This window comes from Dipodomys ordii, unplaced genomic scaffold, assembly GCF_000151885.1.
Source record: "Dipodomys ordii isolate 6190 unplaced genomic scaffold, Dord_2.0 Scaffold43, whole genome shotgun sequence".
NCBI lineage: Eukaryota > Metazoa > Chordata > Mammalia > Rodentia > Heteromyidae > Dipodomys > Dipodomys ordii.
Genome location: NW_012267259.1, coordinates 15,497,778 through 15,523,446, shown reverse-complemented (window position 1 = coordinate 15,523,446; position 25,669 = coordinate 15,497,778). Strand labels below are relative to the sequence as shown.

Here is a 25,669-nt window from a genome sequence, read left to right as displayed (position 1 = left end):
TTTTAATTGCTTTATAGAGTATGACTTTAACTAGTTATCATCTCTTTTGTGAGATTATACAGATATTATATATATGAATAAAAATATAAGCCTGTACACAGGTGCACCTTTGCTTAAATAGGTATTTATATTTAGAAGATTATTCTAGACCTTTCTTTCAGTTATGTGGATTAATGAGCCACAAATGCATCATGGAGAATTTATTTTAAAAGATCAGAAAACACCCAACAATCAAAGCTACTTCTCAAGTCACAACAATCGAAATTCAACTGAAGTCAAATGACTCAATGTTGTTCTGGTACAAATTAGAAAAGTTATTATTTGCCAGTTAAAATAAAAAATAACCATGTGTGGTTTTCTAATATTTCAAACCAAATAATAGCATCATTTTTACAAGTTTATACCTCTGCGGAAAAAAAAATCACTATTTATATCTGAAAACAAGCAAACAAAAACAGAAACTACAGAGGCCTGGATGGCATTCTAAATCAAAATTGGAAAACAAGCATTGGAATGTGAATTTTTTCCCTGTAGACTAAGTAATTCTTGGAATCAGACAAAATGTATTATAGAATGTATAGAATGTATTATAGAAATGTGTTACAGAATGTATAGCAAGGGTTGGCAAAAGTGACTCAGGCCTGTTGCTTGGTTTACAAATAAAGTTTTATTGTCACAGAATTGTACGTATGTGTTTGCATAATGCCACCTGACCGCAAAGTTAAGTAGTTTTAACAGAGACTAAATAACCCACAAAAACGAAAGTATGTACTCTTTGGCTCTTAGAAGAAATGTCTCTAAAGCATCAAAGGCAACTGTTAAGGGCTCTGACTTGTAACAAACAGCCGAGGATCTAGAAGGAGATGCTGAAGTGTTTGATACCAAAGATAAAGACTTTTCTTTTGAGAGGTCCTTTCAAAGGAAACACCAGAAGTTTGCCAACTAAAATGCTAATAAACCTTTGCTTTTCATTTTTAATGATCTTTAAGTAGTTGTACAGAGGTTCCAATTCAACATGTCAGTTTATGAACACAGAGCATCAATGTCACCCTCCGATCATTCTCCTCTATCTCTCCCAACCCCACCCAGCCCCTGAAGATACCTGCTCCAATTTCACACATGTACGTTGAATATTCTGAATGTATTTGTTATTGACTTGTGTCTGAAAGTACTACTAAACTGCTGAAGCAAGTTGAAAAGTCAACACTCATCAGAGGCTGCAGAAAGCAGCTGGTTAACACTCTACTGAGTAAACAAGGAAATTGCTCGTATTTACTAAGTTATTGGCAGATCACACTTTCTGAACATGATTTTGGTGACAACATGTTTGTGGATCTCTTGATTAGATTATGTCCCTGAGGTCCTTTCTAGACTCTAGGAAGGCCATGAGCCCCCGGCTGGGTTTGATTCCCATTCTTTCTCCCTGACTGCTGAGTGAGGGGTGAAGCGTTTCCAGAGAGAAGGGGTGTGTGTGTGCCCGTGTTCAAAACAAACACAAAAGGGCTTTATGTAGGATCCTAAGAGTGGGATTAAAGAAGGGTAAAGTGGTGTTGTATTGCCTTGTCCTCTCTTCTGAACGCCTTTAATATGTAAATGTGCATGACACACGTTCAGAAGGGGAGATGCACTACATTGTATTCCCCAAACTTACACGATCAGGAAAATTCATTTTCCTGAACATTTCTTGTGACCTCTTTTCCACCAAAAATAGTGCTCTAACGACCATCGGTGGGCTTCTGTCAGAGTGATGTGTGACAAGTGTGCAGAGAGGATAATCTGGCTAAAGTGATGGGTGGGGAGCGGGCACAGAGACATGGCCACTCTTGCAAATATTCTCCAAAAGCCTCCAGGTAATAACGTGGGGTGTGGGAAGTGCGGAGCGGGGGTCTGAAGTGAGGAAGGGGCTCTGCTACCAACACTGTGAACAAGATTGTGCAAAGGCCTGCGTACTCACACCGTCAGCCCAGCAGTCTGCAAGCAACTGCATTCGCTCACTTCGTTTACCTTTCTGATTTTTAAAAACACTTTTTTGTAATTTATTGCAGATAAGAGTCTCACAGATTTTCCTGCCCGGGCTGGCCTCAAATTGCAATCCTTAGATCTCAGCCTCCTGAATAGGTAGGATTACAGGCTTGAGCCACCTGTACCCAGCTCTGATTTTGGCCTTAAAGCTGAGTTTGGACTTACCTGAATCTAACTGCCTTTGCCCGTGCCTTGGTGGGCTGTTCCTGGCAGGGACTGGTAGGATGGCAGGCACGGGGAGGCTCTGCAGTCTCTGAAGGTGGCAAGCCAATGATGCCCAGGAACGCACCACTCGAGGCACAGGACACTGATGGGCCAGAAGACTTCGTGTCCTTGGGAGAGTAGCTGGATCCTTAGGACAGCAGCTGGATGGGGCATGGGTCCCTTCCGCCAGCATAGACAGACTACCCTGCTAATGACATTGACTCCCGGTGCAGTGCTCACTCCATGCCTGGGCTAAGAGCTACGTGGGGTGGCTGTATAGGTGTGCAAGCTCGCTTCTCATCACCACGTGTGTGCACTGCGCAGGTGCTACAGCCATGCCTGACACAGCTCCATGTGCCAGCTGAGTTACGGCCACAGACCCGGGGGGGGGGTACCTGCAATTCTTTCTCAGGTGGGTACTCTCCTTGTTACTGTACATTCTAAAATTAGTGGTGAAACAGAGATAGCACTTAAAATTCCATTTTTTCCCTTCCTTAATCTTTGGAACAGGTCTTCCTTGTTTTGGTCTTAGTTGAATATTAGATAGTTTCATAACTATTTCTCCAACAAAAAATAATCTCATTGGGGGCATACCTCCATGCAGTACAGATTTTGCTAGCATTTGAGAGCCTGACTGGATATTGTAATTGTTTAGATGTTTGGCTCCAATCCAGTAAGAAAACTGTGGTTTTGTTACCTAAGACACATTGGGAAAGGTGCTGTTTAGTTTGAACTTGATTTGAAAGGGCAAAAGTGAATGTTTGTATTAGTTCTATTACTTCCAAAACCCATTCACAATAACAATTTGGTAACTAGCTGTACCTGGTAGACAAAATAACTGATGAATTCCCTTCTGTTGCCAGGTGTAGACTCTGAGAGATGCATGGAAATCCATAAGCAGAATGTGTTCTGCAAGATTCAGCCAACTATATGTTCAGGATGCTACGGATTTTAGTTACCACTAAGGGCTTCGCATAGGGGTTTTTGTGTTGAATTGTACCTCTGTCATTTATCAGATGTGCTGGGGAAATTTCTTGGATTTTCTTACTATATGCCTCAGTAAAGCTGGGGTGAAGAATACTCACTGTAATTGATCCACTGCAATTGACCCACTGTAACTGATCCACTGTAATGTTAGACAGGATGCTTCCGGAGTGGTGTATGCCACAAGCTGAAGCTCATGTCCCTGCCTCTACCACCCTCTTCTTGCCCAGAATTGGATTAAAAGACACCCCATCAGGAAAAAAATAGGTTAATTCTACTCGAGGTTCACAGATATGCTGACAAGAGGCATCTACTTAATAATTATTTTCATGAGAGTATTATTCTCATTCCAGGAAGAAAAGAATCATGCATCAATACAATAGTTCTTGCAAATTCAATGTTAGTCCTAGATATAAAAGTGAGCACAAAATGCAAGGGAAGTAGGAATTCCCTGTAGTCCATGCATGAGGCATAAATGGAGGATCTCTCTAAAATCTCTATATTTGGTAAATGTTGCTTATGAAAGTCAGTGTGACCACAATCCTCTAGACTCTGCAAATTGGAGGCTGAGTAATGGTCACAGAAGTCAGAATTAGTCCTGACTAGGATGATTAATTCTGTCCTACAAGTGTTGTCCAGACAAGGCAATATGAAGAGGGAAATACTACATGACTATTCTTGAATTAGCTAGAGTCTAATGTTCTTGTTCATATAATGTTTGATACAGTGGTGCTTCCCTATATATTTCTTTTATGGGAATTTGTGCTGTGTATGTAGTAATGAATGTATCAGCAAAATATTGAAAAAAATGGCTTAATGAAATTGTCCGCCAAATATACAAAATTGAAAGAAGGGATTATGTACTTTTAAACATTTTTGCTACTAATTAAGAGGCCAGGGCTTCTACTGTTTAAAAAATACATTATTTAACAGAGGTCACTAAGTGATCTTAATGTTTACATTCTGTAAAGATGGGGACACCTATTCTAACCTATATAGCAGGCTGCATTCCAATAAGCTAGTCTTACGTATAACACGGTAGAAACACTTCAATCTTATTTAGAAGATGATTTTCATAATAGAAGAAATATGCAAGAGGAAAAGGATAAAAAAGAAGACAGTTAGATTCACAGCTTTTTGAAACTTCAAAACAATTTTATAGATCTCAACGGAAAATTCAGATAGAAGAGATACAAAATACTGAGTAGAAATATTCAAGCAAGCAGTCTCAAGCCATACACACCAAAAGGATCCAAGTGTTGGTCACTTTTTTAGATTGCACTCAATTCTCATGGTCGGAGATATATCATCTATTAGCCGAGCCAACATATTTTGTGAAAGGAAATAAGCTCAATATCTTTTTCTAAGTAAAGAAGTGTGTACCATCATCAAGGGAAATAAAATTTATTAAGTTAGCCAGTAATAGTAAATATTCCTTCAACTTCAAAGAATCAATATTTAGTCATGTAAACAAGCACAAAACATTCAAAGAGACTTCATGTTTGTGATGGTCATAAAAGGGATTAGGAGTAAAAGCACATAGGATTATGTAGGCAAATGTATTTTCATAGAAGGGGCAGGTGAAATGTCAATAATGGTCCTTTGGTTTGTGGAAATAGTTGTATCACTGAATGTGCACGTTTGCACATAACAGTTAGGTAACAAATGTATCCTGTCACATTTGTTAGTAGTGGCTTCCAGCCAGATAGCTGGTTCAGTAAACTTGTCCTTTGGTTGTAAACGTATGAAGAGATCAAACATGGAAATCGGTGGAGAAACATCCCTAAACAATCTGTTGTAGGGGAGAAGTGCTCCAACTGTTCAGTCTGTGGGTAGACTGAATGGATGTTCAGTGATGCACAGAAATCCCCAAAGCAGCAGGAAGTGTGCGCCAAGTTACAGTCCTTTGGGGAATAAGGAAGGGTCCATGATCAGCTGACCAAACTGAAGCTGAACAGTGACCATAGAATAGAGGAGTGTCTCAGATTAGGCAGACAGGCAGTCACACCATTCACTGAATGGCCCCTGGGCTCAGCCAGTCCCTGACTGCCATTCAAGGTTTCAAACTCTACTTTAAAGTGACTGTCAGGGATTGAGGTACATGGTAATATCTCTAGGGATTCCATAAACTTCAGAAGATTCTGAGTTTTCCCATCACCAGTGGTATCTTCTCTGATGTGTAAATTAATCCAGAGCAGCCCTCATATAAAGAAGCAGTTATAAAACTTATTTGCTCATGTTATCTGTTCTTTGAGTTTGTTTTCTTAATTGGTACTTGATCCAAGAGGGACACAGAATGTACTTAAATTCAACAATGAGGTGTGTACATAGATTATAGGAACAAATAGCTCAGATTTTTTTTTCAAACAGGAATCATTTCCTGTCCCTGGTAAACAAATAGGTCCTAACTCAATAAGGATTATAACATCTTGGAAACAGATTATTTAATAGTTTGTGTTACCGCCTGCAGGTTTCCCAGCTGCCTCTCGGTTACTTACAGTTCTAAACACTAGAAGCAATGCGGAACATTGACTTTTTACATCCCTAAGAAGCTATCTTAACAAAAAACATACATTTGTATTTTTTCTGACTAAACATAAAAATAATTACCAATACCAAAAGCATTTTAAAGACATATTTCGTGGGAATTCAAGAAAACTTTGTAATCTGTACTATAATACATGTAGTCACAGTATAATTTGACCATTTAAAGGAAAACAAAGAAATCAAACAATAATACCTGGGGCATTCAAAATGGAAATGAATATAATGATTAATTCTTGGTGAGACTTGGGGCACATTTTTCTGAAGAATTATAGAGCTACTGCCTAATATTATGCTTTCCTTTTTTTTTTTATTGCACTTTACATGGGAAACTGCAGCCTTCTTACTCTAAACTCAGCCCATTGGCAATATTCTCAGTCTATTTGTACTTGTATTTCATGAATAATTAATAACTGGAAGTGAAGAAATGTGTAGCTTTTCTTACAAATGCAAAACAACTTTAAAGTAAAATACATTTTTAACATAAATTACGACTATAGATTTTAAAAATCCAAAATTTGATAGAGAACAATAATCCTTTTTTTTTCATTTTTTTTTTTGTCCCAAGGATGTATGATACAGTAAAAGGTACGAGCTAGGAAATGCCAAATGTATTTCCCATTGGTCTGAAAATATCATTTCTACAATGATCAGGTAAGATCTCTGTCCTTTCCTGAACACTTGCATGTAGATTTGTGTTTGGTGACGGAAGAAGACTCAGCCCTGTTTCAGTTTCTACTGGAAGTGTGTACAGGCAGGAAAGATAGGGGAAGAGCACAAGGCTAAAGAAGGAATTGTGTTGGGATACTGACACCCTGAGGGCTCGGCCTTCAGGGTGAAAATTACCTGCCTTTTAAGGTAGAAGCAGCCCTGCAGATCTGACTGGAGAGAAAACGACTTTCCTCACACGAATTCAGTCCTCCATTCCAAGCATTAATGATGCTTTCATTCTACTTTCTAAATAAATTAACATTAAAATTCACTTTTTGATGGCACACTTCACTTTCAACAAATGTAACAGATGCAGGAAGAGATATGGGGGGGGGGAGACTGTCAGACTGTCACTCTTTTAATTAGATAAAATATGTGGGAGGTGAAACATGCCAGGATGTTGAGTCTGTGGCCATTCAGTCTGATTGAAAAAGAAGCAGCGATCATATCTGATATCCTAAACTACAGAAAACTTCTCTCTGAAGTTATGTGCGTTCAGCAAACGCCAGGACCATTGTCTCTTTGCGTGCAGGGATAGACCACAACCATCTGTTGGTCATAAACACCATTAAAGGAAACAGTTCTGTGGTTTGGAGCTCTCTGAATGTTCTCAGAACAGCTAGTGGGTAAACTGGGCAAATGATCCCCAACCCTTCACATACACTACGTTTCCTGTGATTGTGCAGAAAAGATGAAACCTTAAACTCTTCTTCCCCAAAGGCCAGCATTTTTAACCTTCAGAGGCTGAGGCTGGAAGCACTCTTGATCCTGACTAAATAAGGCTCATCTGATCAATTCTTGCTTGATTTCAATAGCTTCAACGAGCTTCACTTTCATACTTAGGTCTAATGGATCGGTTAGTCTTCAACTAGTAAATCTTATAATGACCTTGTGGGTCTGTGAAGAACTCTAGTTCAGGGACAGAGATTTTAATAATATCCTTAACTCCAAAGCTTATTTTATAGGAGATGTGTTACACCGTGACCCCTGCTTAGATAGACATAGCTTGCTAAAGAAGATGAAATGTCCAGGACTCAAACTCAAGGCCGAGGCACTGTCCCCGAGGCTCTTCAGGGCTTTTCCACTTGCGCTATTGTTCCACTTGTGGCTTTTCTGGTAATTTATTGGAGATAAGAATCACATGGGACTTTCCTGCCCCAGCTGGCTCTGAACCACAACCCTCAGACCTCAGCCTCCTGAGTAGGTAGGTTACAGGATGACAGGGGAGAGGGCTGCTGCTCTAACACCCTTGCCCTGGCTAAGCAGGACACCTTCCGGCTCACCTCAGCCAGCCACCTTACAGAAGACTAAAACAATCAAGACTTCACTTTCCCTGGGAGTGACTGTGTTGACAAAAGGAGCTTTTGACAGGCCCTCAGGGAATACATCTGGCCCTAAATGGAGTGTCTCCCTGGTCTCTATCCTGAATGCTCTGGGTTAAGTAAAACCAGATAATTGTTAATTATCCTTTTCAGATGTAAATTCCTTTAAAATTGTTTTGTGGGTTTGACCTCCAGGCTAGGGCTTTATCAGGCACGAATGTCATCCCTTCAGTACAAAAGCAGAGCTGGTCTCCAGCTCCCACAATTACCTCCAGACAAGGGCCTAATTTTGAGGATATATAGTTCCAAAACAGAAAGCTACTTCTTGTCTGAAAGTAGGAGAGAGCCCGCTTTTTCTTGGGGTAACACACTTCTTCTTCTTGTCAACTGTCTCATTAACATCTCACCAAGGTCTTTTTCTTTTGTAAATTATTTTATTGTAAAGATGCTATACAGAGAAGGGTTACAGTTACATGAGTAAGGCAATGAGTACATTCTTGTCGAGCATTGTTACTCCCTCCTTTGTTTTTCTCCCACCATCTCTTCCCTCCCCAACCAAGTTATTGAACACTGTCTTGTCTGCGGTGCTCATGTTTAGTCTCTTACCCACTGGATGATGAGCTTTTGGCTTACAGCTTTTCTGACAGCATGAGATGTTCTCTGCTCATTCACAGCTACATCCCTGATGACTGGAGCCAAGCGGTGCATGGTTGACACTTAATAAATATTTTCTTAGTTGAAGAAGGCAGGAAGGAAGATTGACACCAAGGTAAACAGAGTCTTCTCTCTGTCATCATCCACAAAGTACATGTGGGGTTCTAAGGTGAAAAGGGGCTGGGAAGGACTCAGACATCACCAAGTCCGTCTGCTCTGGACAGAGGTGTTTGTTGTCTAATGTCCAGGGCAGTTGGTCTATCATGGATTCCAATCTTAATAGAGGAATAGTCTTTGTCCAGGAATACAGAGGGGAAGCCCTGCTTCTTCCTTGCCCCGTATCCCACAGTGCATCGAATTCTACCTTTGGAAACACTGACGTGTCAATTTTTCCATCAGTAAATTGCTTCTATGGAAATATTTATGAATTATTCATCATATTTATGAATTATTTTATGAAATGAGAAATAAGCTGGTTTCAGAATGACCAAGCCTGAGTTTATGAATATTTTTCCATATCATTTCAATACTGTATATGCATATTTGATTCTGGTCCAACAAAATAAATGAAAAGCATGTTGCTGCTGGGGCCGACAGAGGAAACAGTCAAATATTCTAAAACAATTATGACACTTTCTTAAAGGAGAAAAAATACTTTGGAAGACTGCAACATTTTTCTTGTCTTCAGAGTTTGAACTTACACAAGTGAACATCTACAGCCAACCTTGATCCATTAGAGCAAGAAAAATATTCAATATCAATAACAGACACAATAGTCCTGCTACAGTATAGGAGAGGTAAACTCAGGAGATGTAGCATATGCTACTATGTGTACAAAACTATACTAAGGCAATTCAAGGTGAGTCATTCTCCTCAGACACAGGAAAGGAGAACTTGATGAAGCCACCGATTTTATTTCCGTGACAAATTATAGACAAAACTTACTCTCTGGTCATAAAATATACACCTCTTAGAATCTGAAGTCATGAGAATGTAATAAAAGACCTGCAACTTGTGACCTGAAAATGAATTCTAATTTGGTCTTGACACTAATAAAGACTACAGTGTTCCCAGGGCCTCTCCTCTATCACTTTATCACCTTTTAAATGGCATTGAATCTTCACCTGCGTGAGGAGGACACGGAAGGTGCTAGAAGAAACCGAGAATGCTAGTTTTAAGATCTTCCGTACATTTGCCTCCTCAAGGTTGTTCGAGAACTTGTTTCAACCTTCAAAGTATTTTAATAGTGACTTTCATGACAGTACTTAAAAAAAAACTTAAAATAATGCTCAGGCCAGCAAGATCCATGTGAGACTCCAAACAACACTGAGTTTTGAAAAACGTTTCAAAATGCATGAAAGAGGCAATGCAGATTTAACCAGATCACTTGTAACTTGTATGTCATTAACTAAAAAGACACACAAAACCAAAACTTTATATGTGTAACCTGAAGAGGAGCCAGCTTAGATTCATTGTAAATCAAATATAAATAATATTGTTAAAGAAAAAATACATTTAGAAATCTGTTAATTAAAAAAATCTGACTCCTGAAATTATACACTGCACACACACACACACACACACACACACACACACACACACGAGTACTTTCACAAAATCCATTTCTGGAGAAGCTTTTCTTCAAAAAATTATGCATTTTGGGGATGAAATAGGACAATGCAAGGGTTAAAGAGAGTCTTTTCTTTCTTTAACTTTATAAGGAGTAACAACAACCTACATGTTAACCGAGAGGCTAGCATTACTTTTTCATCTACTGTGATCACTGAAAAAGATGCAAATGATCACTAATTGGTTTTAGATTGCAAAGGGCTAAAACTTAAAATTCAGATTCAACCACTAGCAGGTTTTATGAAAGTGGCTAATTTTTTGACCCAATTAAAATCCTTTCTGCATCCTTTCTCAACTGATAGGTGGTAAAAATAAAACTTATGCTAACTTGCTAAGTGTGCTGGGCATCCTGAGCAGACTGCAGATGAATGCAGGTGAAGACGGTAGTGATGAAACTCCCTTCACCACTGGGAGAAGAGAGCATTTCAAAAGTCAATAAACCCAGAGAATTAATTTCCAAACTGTTTTTAGATATATGAAGCATTTCAACTTCCAAAATAATGGAACATTCTGTATCAGAGAGCTGATCTCCGTGGAGAGGAGGCAGAGCTCTCATCACAGTGGGTTCTGTTCTCTCAGTGTTTAGTAAGTACCAGCCTATGTAGTGGTAGCAGAACTATAAGGATTCTTTCTGCAGTCAGAAACACAGAGGCTGAGGCACACGCGCTGTGGCGGGAGGACACAAGCAAGGCCTTGGAGTGCAAATCCCAGAATTCCCAACCTGGCCACACCGCATGCGCACGCTCACCTTACTCTGCCTGCATTCATCGCCGGAGAATAGGAGTAATAACCTCCAAAGATGGATGTGGGAATTATTATGAGAGTTAAGCGTGTGCATGGTATTTCAGAACAGAATGCTGGGCACGAAGACACGTGCTGCTGGCCGTGATGGGATAAAAAGGTTTGGCAGCCGTGTAAAGCCATGGACTTGACATGTGGCTGAACCGGATCCATGACTTACTTAGAGGGAAAAGGAGACAGTATCACCTAGACAACACAGATGATCAAAAAATCATGTAGACTGGATGTGTTTGTTACCTTCCTTCCTATTTATGTTATAGGTGGTATTTTTATTTCTATGGTCTTCTTGTCTAGACATTGGGCTCCCTTGAATATAACATATGCCATGTCTACATTAATTATCACAGGATAAGAAAGCGAGGTCTGAGCATGGTGAAGTGACCCTTCGCACTCACTTTCCCATGATCCTGGGATAATGAAAGTAGAGGAAAGCCATGTACGGGAGTAAATTTTCCTAGAATTTCCAAATAGAAACTGGCCTTGAGATTTTTTTTTTTTAGAAAAGTGTTCACATTCACAACTCTTAGACAATAATGATACTTTTGCTCCTAAAATTGTTCCGATCTCTGAGTCTCAATTTTCTTTATGTCACTCTGCAATTCCCATCCGGTGCCTACAAGTTGTTTAAAGAGCCCGTGGTGACATGCATTGACTCTAACTTTATGCCGACATCTGCTTCGCTGTTTATAAATAAGTTCCACGTAGCTCGAGAGCCACAGCTCTGTGCTTAGAAAGATACGCTTAAAGATAGGAAAATACAGCTTGAAGCAAATGGCAAGAGGACACTTAAACACAAAAGCCCACCACATCTTTCACAGTATTTCAGTCAAACACTAACAAAAAAGTGCCTCTGGCTGCCAGTATTTTTGGTATCTTTTCTTCAAGAAATAATAGTTATCAAAACAAATAAATTCTTCGGATGTCATTGTGATGTGCTTCTATAACACAATGCTTGAATTCATGAGACAAAGGTTATCAAACTGTGAGCTAATATACAATTCCCTCACCTCTATTTTCTTGCTTTATGGGGCTAGAGAAAGTCATAAAAAATAAAGGATGGAGCTCATAAGCTAGAAGATGTGTCCTGAAAACCCTTGTAAACAGAAAGTTTTCTTCTGAAAATTAAGAGATATTTCCTATGTGGTCTTGTAGAATGGTGGGTATTTAGCACGTGTTTCTGGCACTTGAGTCCGTGGAAATGGATCTTAAAAGGGAAATTAACATAAAATCTGTTACTCTACTTACAATAATTGGAACTCATGGTGCAATTACTATATTTCTTTTTAATCTTAAAGCTGCCCTGGGAACATTAGTACATAAGATAAACTTTCAATCACATTCTTTTAAATATGCCATGAGGTCATTTTCTCCCTGTGAAACTCACTAATCAGCAATAATTGTATTTTGTGTGTCTGGGTCGTACAAGGCACTGGCATTCATAATTTGGCAATTATCTACTTTTGATACCCAAATGGGCCATATTTACATCTCTCATAAAAACTCTTAAAGAGAACCCTGTGTATTATTGGTAGGGGAATGTCCATTTTGACAGCCTTTGTGGAAGATAAGGTGGTGGCACCCTCTTTATTCCTGGTGAAAGCAACACTCCTGATTCTCTTTTCTGGAGCACACTGTCTCCAGATTGGACCCTGCACTGAACGTTTGGCCACGGTTTATACTGTGCGACTGTCCACACATCACATCTTCCTTACATTTGAGGCAAAATGTCTGTCTTACTAATAATTAGGAAAAAAGTGTTTGTCTTGAGAAATACAGGATTTTAATTTGGACCCCTTGGTGTTCAAAACAGATTCCACGGTTTTGAGTGTCATGTAGCTATTTCCACTCTTCTGCGTCAATTCCAAAATGGCACAGAGGAACTTCATAATTTCTTCCTTGATGTTACATATGGAATGTCTTTTATCACCACCTACTTGTTGGTAGCATTTTTTGTGACATTTTTACTGTGCTTTATTCTGATGTTTTTATTAATGACATTTTAGTTGGTAGATAAAATTATGAAAATGATACCATGGATCGCAGGGTATCACATAATGTCTAGATACATGTGTGCAGTATAAAAATTTTCAATGAGATCAAGCATATTTTATCAAACATTTCTAATTTCTTTATGATAAAAATATCCAAAATCCATTTATCAAGCATAAATCCAGCCATCGGGCATAATCTAGCCTGCCTTTCATCTGGACCTCACTCAGGGTAACTTAGTTCCCTATGACCTGTGGTTTGTTTTATTTGTGCGGGACCTGTCCTTGAGCTTTTTCGATTTTCTCTCTGCTACTTGAGCCACAGCTCAACTTCTGGAGTTTGGGTGGTTAATTGCAGATCAATCTCAGGGACTTTCCTTGCCTCAGCTGGCTTTGGACTGTGATCCTCAGATCTCAAGCCTCCTGAGTGGTTGGGATTACAGGTATGAGCCACTAGTGCCTGGTGATGACCTGGTGTTTCAAACATGATTTGGAAGAGCTCTATATAAATTAATATCCGTGTGCTGCCAACAAGAGTCATTATAAGCTGGATGATTTAAAATGGTGGAACACTCCTCCCTGGAGGGATTCTGGGGGCTACAACTCCTCATGTAGGGTTCAACCAGGGTTGTTTTCCTCCCAGAGGTCTGAGGGAGGATCTGTTCTGCCCCCCACACCCCAGAATGCTTGCATTCTGGACTCTTTGCTCCAGTCCCCACCTCCGTCTCCTGTGCGTCTGCAGGTAAATCCCCGTTTCCACGGTTTTGTAAACACAGGGACCCATGCGCATAGATCTTCATGTCCATTTCATCCTGTCTGCCGGAGCCCTGATTTTGCTTAAGGTCACATTCAAAGCTTGGGGGTTAAGATTCCAGAGTACATGCATTGCGGGAACACTAATCACTTCACGACATCTTCCTGATCTGTTTGCAGAGGAATTCTTCCAAATATTCAGAAACAAATAGGCGAACATAAATTCAGCTTTCATTTCTGTTGCGCTCCTGAATATTAATGGTCTAAAACATTTTCTAGGAAGTTTAAATAAAAGCTTTACCTGTCCTTTGTAGTTTATTAAGATGAGTTGTTACTTTTAGGAAACCTATTCAATATTTTTAAAACCTCATAAATACTAAAAATGAGTCCTTTTCTGCATAAAAATACTCAAAGCATTTTTCTGCTTGGGAGATTTCAAAAGGCCTGAAATCCAAATATAGACGGCTTAGTGTCTCAGAAAAAGCTCAGTTCGATAGAACATAGTGGCATATGGCAAAACTTCAAGTGACAGCAAAGGTAATATAGTTTATGTAAATTCCGAACATAAAGCACAGTACATTTTCTTAATGCACGAAAGAAGAAAGGGAACATCGGAGCCCCAGCCACAATTTTCCAGCTGACACTGTGTGCTAATTGATCATAAAACTTAAAAACATAGTTTCTAAAATCTTCAGCATATAGTCGTTGTGTCTGAAATGACTTTCTGGAACGCGTTTGACTTGGGGGAAATTGAGATGGCTGGCACAGTGGCAGGGCACAGGCTAGCTGTGTGCAACAGCTGGCGGACCTAGCGCAGGCAGGAGCTACGGTGGCCCAGAGGGGGACACACAGCACTGTCACAGCGCAGATGGTCATGAAGTGACCCTGTCCTGTTGTTCACCAAGTTCAAAGACAGAGACACAAATACACCAGAAGGAAGCTGAGAATAAAACCACTGTGGTTGGGGACAGAAAAAGAAGGGTTTCCCAATATGTGCTCGATTTTATGCCAGGCTATAAGTTTCTAGAGGATTTCAGTCTTCAATTAGTGACTATGCCATGCTGCATCCGTATTTTATGTATTCATGCGTTTACCAGGCTATGCTTAAATGAATCGTTCACCATCCTCCATAGCTAGTTTCTCTAGAGCAAACTAATTTCTTCCTTGTCTCCAGTGTCCCAAATCCAAGACCCTCTGTAGCCACACACAGTGGAGGCAGAGTCAGTTCTCCATGGGTATGGCTTCGTGGCTCTTTATGGGCTGTTCTCAATGGGTTGTACCCACTCCACTGACAAGATTCATTCATTCTTTCATTCCACTGTGCCGGTACTGAGGCTTGAATGCAGAGCCTCGGGGGTTTATCCCTTAGCTTTCTCACTCAAGGCTATAGCTCTATCACATCAGCCATACTTCCATCTCTGGTTTTTTGGTGGTTTATTGGTGCTAAAGGTTCTACAGATTTGTCTGCCTAGGTTGGCTCTGAACCAGCATCCTCAGAGCCCCACCTTCTGAGTAGACAGGATTATAGGCATAAGCCACTGGTGTCCAGCTTTACCAATACACTTCATATACAGACTCTGTACACTACCAGGGAAAGTGTCCTATCAAAATTACTCACAGGAGTGTACCTCTGAATTTTTTCCCAGGCCACATGACAACACTCTGCCCACCTACCACCCACATCATTCAGATTACATTTTCTATGCGAGAACTCAACTGAAGTTTCATAGTTTTCTCCAGTGTGAGTCTGTAAAGAGCATTACACATGCAGTTTCACCACATTGCCACTGCTACAGACATTATGCTTCCTCTAAAGAATTAACTTCAAAATCCCCACATATTTCAGATCACAGAAGGCCACTATATTCTTTTTTAATGACTTCTTTCACATCTCTTAGCAGGATAGCTAAGGAGCAGATGGTATTAAACAAGCCATTCTACCCCACAATCCCTGAATCAGCTAGAAATGTAAGTTGTTCCAATGTGCTGCAAGTTGCCTTTTGTATTGAGCAATCCGTACACAGAAATCCCTTTTATTGTCCCCAAAGTAAGGGACTGCTCATAAAAGTGCTAGACTCACACCACTTGAATGAGACAGAAAGACTATTTGTCCACAGCTATTTGACTTGGGCAGTGGCAGTGAGTTTCTCTAATTCCATATCTTAATTTGTCAATAAAACAGATTTCCTCCTTTCTCCCAGATATGTACCAGCTGTGAGCTTGGGTCATACAGACGGGAGGTGCAACAATCTATTTTACTTTATAACTGATTTAAATATCATCAGGTTTTATTCTTTTTTACTGTCATCATTTCATCATTTAATACCATTTTTCCTGTCATAGTTTCATAATTTAATAAAAGCCTATAACCACAAACATAAAAAAGTTCTTACGCTGGCTGAGGACCTGAAGTAGAGAAGCTTCATAGAAGAAAATCTTTCCTGATGTTTAAGCACATAGTGATTACTTCTAAAACTAAGCAGCCTGTATATTTTAGAGGTTTTCTGATAAAGGAAATGAGATTTTTAAAATATAATCCTTCTGGGGAATCATACCATAGGAACATATACATACCTTTATATTTATTCTTTTCGTGTTACTGAAACAGCTGTCTGGCCCTTAGTGTAGGTGAAGGCTATATCCACTTAAGTCTAAGTATAAAGATTTCACATAGATGCAGAAAGCAATTAATTTCTAGTGTCTGTAGGATCTATGACACACATTGGAACCAATACAGGTTTTATAATTGTTATTTGTTTGCCAAGAAGGCAGATCATAAGACTGGCTGCCACAAGCAAAGAAAGGAAAAGGGAAAGAGAGAAAATGGTAGCTGTGAGGTGACAGATGTGTTAATTACCTTGGCAGAGATGATGTTTATAATGTATATCCCTATCAGAGTATCAAGGTGTGTACATGCCTTAAACATACGCTGTTTGAATTCATCACTAATGCTTAAATAAAGCTGAAGATGTGAATTAAAAGAAAAGCTCACTTGGAAGTGGTGCTGTGGCTCAAAGTGGTAGAGCACTAGCCTTGAGCAAAAAGAGCTCAGGGACAGTGCTGGCCCTAAGTTCACACCCCATGACTGACCCTCAAAACAACAAAAATCCGCTCAGGCTGGTCACTTCTCATTTTGAATTCCCTATGGTTTCTCCCAGCACCTTCTCTGGAGGACATGTGGAATGAAAGACTACGCAGAGCCCAAGAAACAGAATGAGACAGAAATCTTCTCATGATGTTTTGTAGGAAAATGAGATGAATTGTAATTCAAGAAGATAAAGATATATCTTGTTGATTACTACAAACCATCGTAAGGAAAAAGTGTTATTTTATAAAATAATGTTCTCTTCAAAATAACGATACAGAATTTGAGAAATATAACTTCTATCAACTGAAATGTGATAAACTGATATCCAGATACAAAGTAATACTTAAAAACTTTAAAAACTTGGATATGAATACATAGATACATTGAGGTTAGGAACTCCTTGAACATTTTCTGCACAATATGTGATTTTTGTAAAGCATGTACTTCTCTGATAGCTGTGTCGAATGAAGAATCAAACTTCAGAGAATGAGAAATATTTCTATTGATTCCATAGTTTTTTCATGATAAGGCATGTCATTATTCAACTATTCTCTTGAGATATAAACATTTCTAATTATTGTCATATTTATAATATTCTTAAGCCTACTTCTTCATGTGTTGAGTAAATGTTGATGTGCAACACCCTTGCAAAGAAGTTTAATGAAAGGTTTTCATATATATGTACGTCTAGTTGCTATTTTTCTTGGAAAAGAATTATTGAAACAATTTGCATTGTCTTGCTGCCTCTCCAGGCCCTGCCTGGACACCTGTTCCTTGTTTGTTTGTTTGTTTTCTCAAGGCTAATGCTCTGCCACTTGAGCCACAGCTAGACTTCTGTCTTTTTGGTGGATAATTGGTGATAGGAGTTTCACAGACTTTCCTGGGCTGGCTTCAGACAATGACCTTTAGGCCTCAGCCTTCCAAATAGCTAGGATTCCATGTGTGAACTCTCACTGGTACCTGCTAGTTTTATAGTATTTATTGTGAAGATCTTGCACCTACTTTGTTAAACTAATTTCTAAGTACCTAATTATTTTCGATGCGATTGTAGATGGAATTATTTCTCTTGAAAGTATAAGCTAAATTTTCACTGCTACTTAAAATGTAACTCTACCCAAAATACTGAGAAGTCATCTTCTATTTCAATACACGTGTACCTGTACAATGTATTAATCAAGAGAAATTTAGCCCCCTCTTTGTGTGAAATCTTTGAAAATCCTATCTCCACACATTGTGAGATGTGCAAGAATACATCATTGTTATCTGTGGTGTCCATATGGTGAGACTGCACACACTAGAATTTATGACACCTCTCAAAGGATATCTGTATGTATCGATCATCTTTTCCAGTTTCCTTCATTCCTCATTCTTCTTCAGCCTCTGGTAATCCCCATCCCCACCCTCAGCTTCAGGAAGATAAATTTTTATAGTCTACATATAAGTGAGCATGTGTGGTACTGGTTTCATTTACCCAACATAATGATCTCCACTTGTGTTGTTGCACAGGTCAGGATTCTCTTCATTTTTATGGCTGAGTAGTATTTCCTGGTATATTTGTTCCATACAGGCTTTCTCAATTAATCATGTAACAGACAGCCAGGCTGTTGCTATTTCTTGCTATTGTGAATTGGGCTGCAGTGGATCGGAATGGTTACATGTCTCTTTGCACACAGATTGAGCTTTTTTTTGGGGGGGAGAGATATATTCCTCATGGTGGGGGTGCCACATGACAGTGATATTTTAACTTGCTAAGAAACTTTCACATATTTTTTCTTGATTCTTGTATTCATTGTGCTTTCTAATATTCCTACCATTAGTGCATATGTGTTTCTTTTCTTTTCTTTTCTTTTTTTTTACAAATTCTTTCCAGAGGTTGTTATATTTTTTTGTCATTTTGAGATTACTTATTCTTACTTGAGTGTAGTAATACCTCACTGTGGATTTTTTTAAAAAAATAATTATCTAGTTGTAAAAAGGCATTGTACAAAGGAGTTGGCATTTAACAAAGTAGTTTATGGATACAATGCATCATGACCAGTGTCACCCTTCAACACGCTCACCCCACCTCCAGCCCACCTCTTCCCTTAACGTTTCTTCATTTTGTAGTATATACAATGAGTTCTTGACTGCATTCTCATCCCTCAGCACCCTCAATTTGTCTACCCTCTTGCTCTGCTCCCTTCATTGCAGGTACCCATTTGGTGCTTTTTGTTGGGCTTTGATTGAGTCTTTCTAAAAAAAAAATTATACTGTTTGAACTCTCCATTGAGACTATTATCTTTCAGTAATGCATTTGTAACCACTTTCACACAACTCAGGGTGTTTACTTATTGATTTATAGGTATATTATATCTACCATGCAAACTTTATTTCTCTTGGTCTGACTTACTTCACTCAGAATAATTTTTTCCAAGTCTTTCCCTTTCCTTAAGAAGGGTACATAACATTCTTTCTGATTGATGAGTAAAATTCCATTGTGTCTATATGCCACATTTTTTTGCTTCATTCATCCATTGCAGGACATTGGGGTTGATTCCATATCTTGGCTATGGTGAATAATGTTGCAATGAACACGGTTGTGCTGGTGGCTTTACTGTAACTTTATGATCTATTGGAAAAATACCCAGGAGTAGAATTTCTCAGGTAACTAGTCATTCATATTGAATATTTTTCCATGTTGGCCATTTGCACATCTTGTTTTTTTCCCGAGAAATATCAGGAAATGCCATTAAGTTTGTGGAGATCCTTAAATGATGTGAATATCAACTTCTTGCCAGATGTATAGTTTCCAAATATTTTCTCCCATTCTGTGAGCTCTTTCTTCACTGGATTGAATGCTTTCTTGGCTATGTGGACCTTTTAGTTCCATGCATTCCTATTTTTCTCTTTCTGCTTTTGTTTCCTATGCATTTGGGGTCTTACACCTAAAAATGATTATCCACTCAAACGTCCTAAAGCATACCCTTTGTGTTTTCTACTAGAAGTTTTATAATTTCAGGCCTTCTATTTGAGCTGCTAATCCATATAGAGTTTTGGAAATTGATGGACATAAGATTCTCAGAGATCTAAGTAGCATATATTGAAAAGATGGACCTTTTTCCAATATTGCGTTCTTATGATCTAGTTTTGAAAAGGTGTGGCTATACCTATGTGGTATACTCTTAGTTTTGTATTTATGCTGATGGAATGCTGCTTACATTACCTTACATTTACTCTGTATTTTGAGGTCTAACAGTATAATGCATCCTGCAGTATAATGCCTCATTTGGGTATTTGGGTTTTTTCTTATTGTTGTTCCACACAAATTCTAGAACTCTCTTTCAGTTACATGAAGAATGCCCTTCTGTACATTATGACAAGGGTTGCACTGAATCTGCACACTGCTTGGGAACCTATGGATATTGTAATACTATCGACTTCCACTTCAGGAACACTAATATGTTTCTACTTTTGTTTCTTTTTCAGTAGCTTTCATTAAGATTTTCTAATTTATACTGTATAGAATTTTCAAATTTTAGGTTATATTTTTTCTTGGGTAGTTTAGTTTTAGTTGTTATTTATAAATGAGTTGTTTTCTTGATTTCTATTTCTGATAACTGGCTATTTGCAATGGCATCACTACTGATTTTTGTACATTAATTTTGTCCCTTGTGACATTGCTAAATAAATTTATTAGTTCTAGTAACTTGTGGTGAAGTTTTCAGTAAATCTAAGATTGTGTCATCTACAAAGAGAGATAATTTAACTTCCTTTTTCTACTTTATTTGTCCCTCTTGCCTAATAAAAGTGATAAAATGGGCATCTATTTTTTCTCAGATCTTAAAGAGAAATACATTGGCCTTGCCCAATTCAATATGATTCTAGCAGATGGCTCAATAGAAGCAATTGCTATTATTCTGAAGCAGATTTTTTTCTATACCTAATCCAGTCAACCCTGATAAGCTCACCTTGTTTGAAATGTTTCAGAGAAAGCATTTAGTTTCCAGTATGTTGATTTGCATGTTATACTGCTCCTTTGTCAAGTTGAGGAAGTCCTGTTTATTGGTATAGCTACTGTTGTGAGGATGTTCAGATATGTCAAATGCTTTTTGCATCAAATGATGTACTTTCCTTCCTTACAGGACTGATAGGGTTGACTGCATTCACTGTCTTCCAAATATTTAAAACAATAATAATAATATCTTTTATTTTGGTTATATTTCATCTTTCACGTCATCTACCAACAAAAGCGGAGCTTCGGTTTTAATTCTATACTTTACTAGTTATAATTTACATTTCATGGAGGACCTCGTGAAACAAAAAAAATCACTTTGAGCTATGGCAAAGGAATATGTGTTCAGGAGTTCACACCATACTACAAGTAAAGATTAGGGAAAGTAGCCTGTTACAAACAAGAGCTTATAGACAAAGCACCGACTCCCTCTTTTACTGAAGGTCAGCATTCATCCTCTTGGCATCACACTCATAAATTCCAGGTCAATTTAGCAAAAAGCAAAGTAAGCAAATGAGTAGGCATGAGCAGTTTTAGTTAGCAAAGTGAGATGATCAGAGTTAAGCATGACATCCTAACATTACTCATACCAATCCAGTTGAAGCACATAAAACTGGAGCCTTTTGTGTTCACTTCACATACACAATAAGCTTTCCCTAAAGCCTCCGTTATTATTTAAAATTCACATCTGTCAAACCTTTAGTACTCTTTGCCAAAATCCATTATACAAAGAAAAAACACCATCTCATGGAACAAAACCTCTAAAAAACCTCTAACACGGAAGATGCCACAGATTCAAACGACAATGTGCTTGTGTCTCAGTGCTGTCAGAGCGCTTTACGAACTGACATGCTAACCTGAAATGCACTGGCTTGTAGCACTGAGAATCAGGGAAGGCAGCAAATTGCTCGAAGTTCTGTTTGGAAACGTCCCAGGAGTTTGGCTGTGCGTGGTCATGCTTCCTGCACATCAGCCCCATTATTGCACTAGCAAGTGCCTACAGCTACACTCTGCACAAAGCAGAGTACAAGTCAGGAGTTCAGCCTCAGCGTGGTTAGACACTGTTTACTTAACTCTCAGAGCTTGAACAGAAATCTCCAGGGTCCTCTGACCACCTGGGAGCACACTCTAGAGACAGACAGGTAAGAACAATCTCAAACATCCTAGAAATCAACGTGCTGCACTTCTTCCACCACATAGGGTCATTATACTAAGCCAAAGCCCACTCACATGTGATCCCCTTCTGTCTGGGTCATTGCTCTGGAAGCAACTGAGCTTCCTCGAGCTGTAGATAAACCTGTAATGTCTTACCTGACTCGCAGGCAAATGTCTTCGACGTTTCATCATGGAAGATAATTGCCACGGCGTGCTTCTTCGTTTCTCGAGGCAGTCTCGTTATATTTTTGATGTTGTGAAGCTCGGTTACCTTCAAGAAGAAAAGAATTTTTTCTTTTTGCTTCATATACACTGTATATTCTAGACTCAAAACTGAGACAAAGCCATCAGCTTTCCAATAAATAACTCTATTAATGCCTAGTTGATTTTAGCCCCAAACAGTGAAGAACAGAATATTTTCCACTATGTCTTTTTCTTCGCTCAGTCTTGTACTGCTTGCTGTGTTTGGAAACCATATAACATGAGGATTGCGTAGAGTAACTCCACACAGTACTTTATGAACCTGGCAGCCTCCATGACCAACTGGAACAACTGGAACAAAGACAATTCCCATTAAACAGCTGTAGAAGAGAGTTTGCTATCAGTAACTGATCTCTCCCTTCATGCCCGTCTACCGTACAGGCTCCAGACGAGATGACAGGCATGAGAGACTGAATGAGCACCTGCTAATGCTATTACCCTTCAGGAATTCAGTCATTTAGAGCAAAGCTTGTAATTAAGAAATAAATCATTTAGATAAATGGAAGCCTAGAAAGATCCAGAGCTAATGAGTGCTGCAACTCTTGCATGACAAGGAGTGGTATTGGTGGTGGTGAGATGGAGAAGATTTCAGCATACAGAGAGAGTATGTATGATACATGATGTATTTGTATTTTTCCCTCAATTAGGTTTGCGACAGCCACCTCCTTACCTACAAAAATGTCCCCTTCTCTGAGAGCTAGCATCTTTAGGATTGCGAGCATCATCTATATGTTTATGCACAATATGACTTTTCCTAAAATCATCTCAAAACCGATATGTTGATATTATCATCACGCTGATCAAGAGGAAAACCATCCCACAATGTACTCAAACGTGCAGGGTGCTGAGAGTGATTCTGTCCAGACAACTTCAACTGCTGGGTCTAACATAGGGTGCTGTTGTAGACAGGGATCCTGAATTGCTCAAGTAATGGTCAGTAACTTAAAGCACCTTAAGAAAACTTACCTAAAAATACCTTCATGGAAATGCATTGGTAGAACTTACAAACCAATAGGAATAGGTCATCAGTTGACGCTGAAGTCTTTATTGTTGAAGGTGATCTCTTTGGCATTGATGAAGACACAGTAGCACAGATATAGCTAAATTGATCAATGTGTGACTAAAGGTGTGTATCTACCATATAAAGGATACTGTAGGACAAAACTGTGGCCACAGTTTTAAGAGGTTCGTGCTATTTGTCATCTATCTTAAAATAGTGAGTGGCCTGGATTTATAGGCCATTACTCCTGGCTTCTTTCCAGGTGGTGTGGAACAGCGTCTTTACGCACTGACACAAGCAGCTCACAGCTCTGTCACAATCTAAGTGCGTTATTTCACTATGTCCCTTATTTATAGTGCTCTCTCTGCTTCTAGTCATCTCCCTGAAGATTATCATGCAAAATTAAGATGGGTAAGATCAGTAATTTTAGTAATAACAGACTGAAATTTTTGTGTGAGGTGTACATGCATACACAGACATATATGTACATGTATTTTGCATATTAAGTTACATACATCTATGTGTGCATACATATTTCCATCTATAAATACTAATTTTTACTAACATTTTAATTGATAAGTGTAAGAGAAGACTGAAACCGATACTGTGAATTTTATTTTTGGTACTCTCATAAGAAAAATAAAATGAGGAAATTAATGGATGGCCTCGGGAAATGTGGCAGGCACATGGGCCTGTCCAGCCTTAGGGCTTTGGGGAATCTGGTGTCTGATGCAGTTCTAGCAAAATGTTTGCTCTTTTGTAAAATTTACATTTAGAAATGGGTTTGCCTCTCCATGCTGTTCCTATGGCTTCCAGAATAAAATGGGCTTTTGTGGTTGGTTTCCAAGGTGGAGCTATCACCTCTTTGAGAGATTAGCAAATGACAAGCGAAAGTAAAAAGTACCAATGAGGAGTATACAATCTTGTTTGAAAAGACTTCTGAAGCACAGAGATGTAGGTTAAGACCATATTTGAATCTACTATTTTTGTTTTTACTCAATATCAGAATGGATTTATTGTCTTGATCCTATATATTGTTATACTTAGATGAGCACAACTTTTAAATGCAAATTTCTACAATTCTGAAAATAAAAAATGACTTTATGAGGCTAAAACTTGTCAATATGACAGAAAATTTTTGAACATTTATTAAGATTGTGAAATTTTAGAGCTTTTCAATAGTGAAGTCAGAAAATTTTTCATAATTCAAAATGTAACATTTTTTTCTGAAAAGTGATTTTCACAGGTTATAAGAACACTAAATGTTGGGGCTGGGAAGGTGGCTCAGGGGTAGAGCGCTTGCCTTGCATGCCTGAGGCCCTGGGTTCGATTCCTCAGCACCACATAAGCAAAGAGAAAAAAGCCGGAAGTGGCGCTGTGGCTCAAGTGGTAGAACGCTAGCCTTGAGCTGAAGACCTCAGGGACAGCACCCAGGCCCAGAGTTCAGGCTCCACGACTGGACCCCCCCCCAAAAAAAAAGAACACTAAATGTTGATTCTAATTTAATGAGCTCCTTGAAATTAATTATTTTAAATAACATGAATTGAAGGAAAAAATATCTAAAACTATTTCAGGATGTTCAGATCCAAATCGATAAATACCATTATCAACAGCTGAAAATATTATGATCTGATAAATGATAAAATTAGCACCCAAATATAAGTGAACTCAAATGAGGACTCGGATGATTGATGTTACTTATTTATTTCAAAGAACAATTTAAGCAATTCATGGTATTATATGCAGACATGTCAAAGATGAATGACATAATCTTTCTATAGAAATTTATGTCTTATTCAGGATGAAAGTTAAAAAATGACAGCTGTAAACCTTGTAATGGGAGTAAAACACTGAACTAAGACTGGTTAAAGGAAGACCTCTATTCTAACTTTGTATCTATTGTAGACATGATACTTTTAGATTTTAAGTAAGCAGATTTTTTTTACAAAAACATAATTTCCATGTTTTACTCTCACCCAATTTTATTTTTATAATGTTAAATTTCAAAAATAAAGTAGAATTTGTCCTCTTACAGGAAACTCAGTAAGTAGAGACAATTGTTAATCTGTGAACTCATGCAATGTATTTTTAAATTTTTGCATGAATGTTATCAACACAGGTTTTATTTATGTGCGGTTTTGCCATGGATTCTTAATGGTGAAGACCACAATGTGATTGTAAACTGATTATTGCTTTCAAAATCTATGGCAGAAGAAAGGACTGAGGAAGAAATTTCCTCTCTTAGGCTCAATGATATGAGGAAAGACATATTTAGATATTTTAGAAGTTATGAATAAAAAGAATACCAAACACCAGAGAGGGAAATGCTGTTATTCTTGTACCTCAAATGGTAATTGGATTCCATTTTTTCTGCTCTGAATAATGACAACATTTTACTTGTTCTAGTCACTTTGAGGAATACTATAGACTGAACAATATGGTAATATTTGCTCCAAGAAAATGCGAGTATTTTAAAAAATACCATGTATTTACTTATGTCTTTTTTCCCAAGTCTAACAGTGAAAGTTGAACTAAATACTAGTAAAGTATAAATTCAGATCT

The 25,669-nt window shown here is 38.4% G+C and overlaps 1 protein-coding gene across 1 annotated transcript in view; it reads right to left on the bottom strand.

Moving 5' to 3' along the window:
- The window catches only part of Dok6 (docking protein 6), a 178,544-nt gene that overhangs the window by 139,714 nt on the left and 13,161 nt on the right, over positions 1 to 25,669 (bottom strand). The window contains exon 3 of the mRNA XM_013018903.1: positions 22,003 to 22,117. Within this exon, the coding sequence (XP_012874357.1) occupies positions 22,003 to 22,117 (115 nt within the window). The remainder of the gene's footprint in view (positions 1 to 22,002; positions 22,118 to 25,669) is intronic.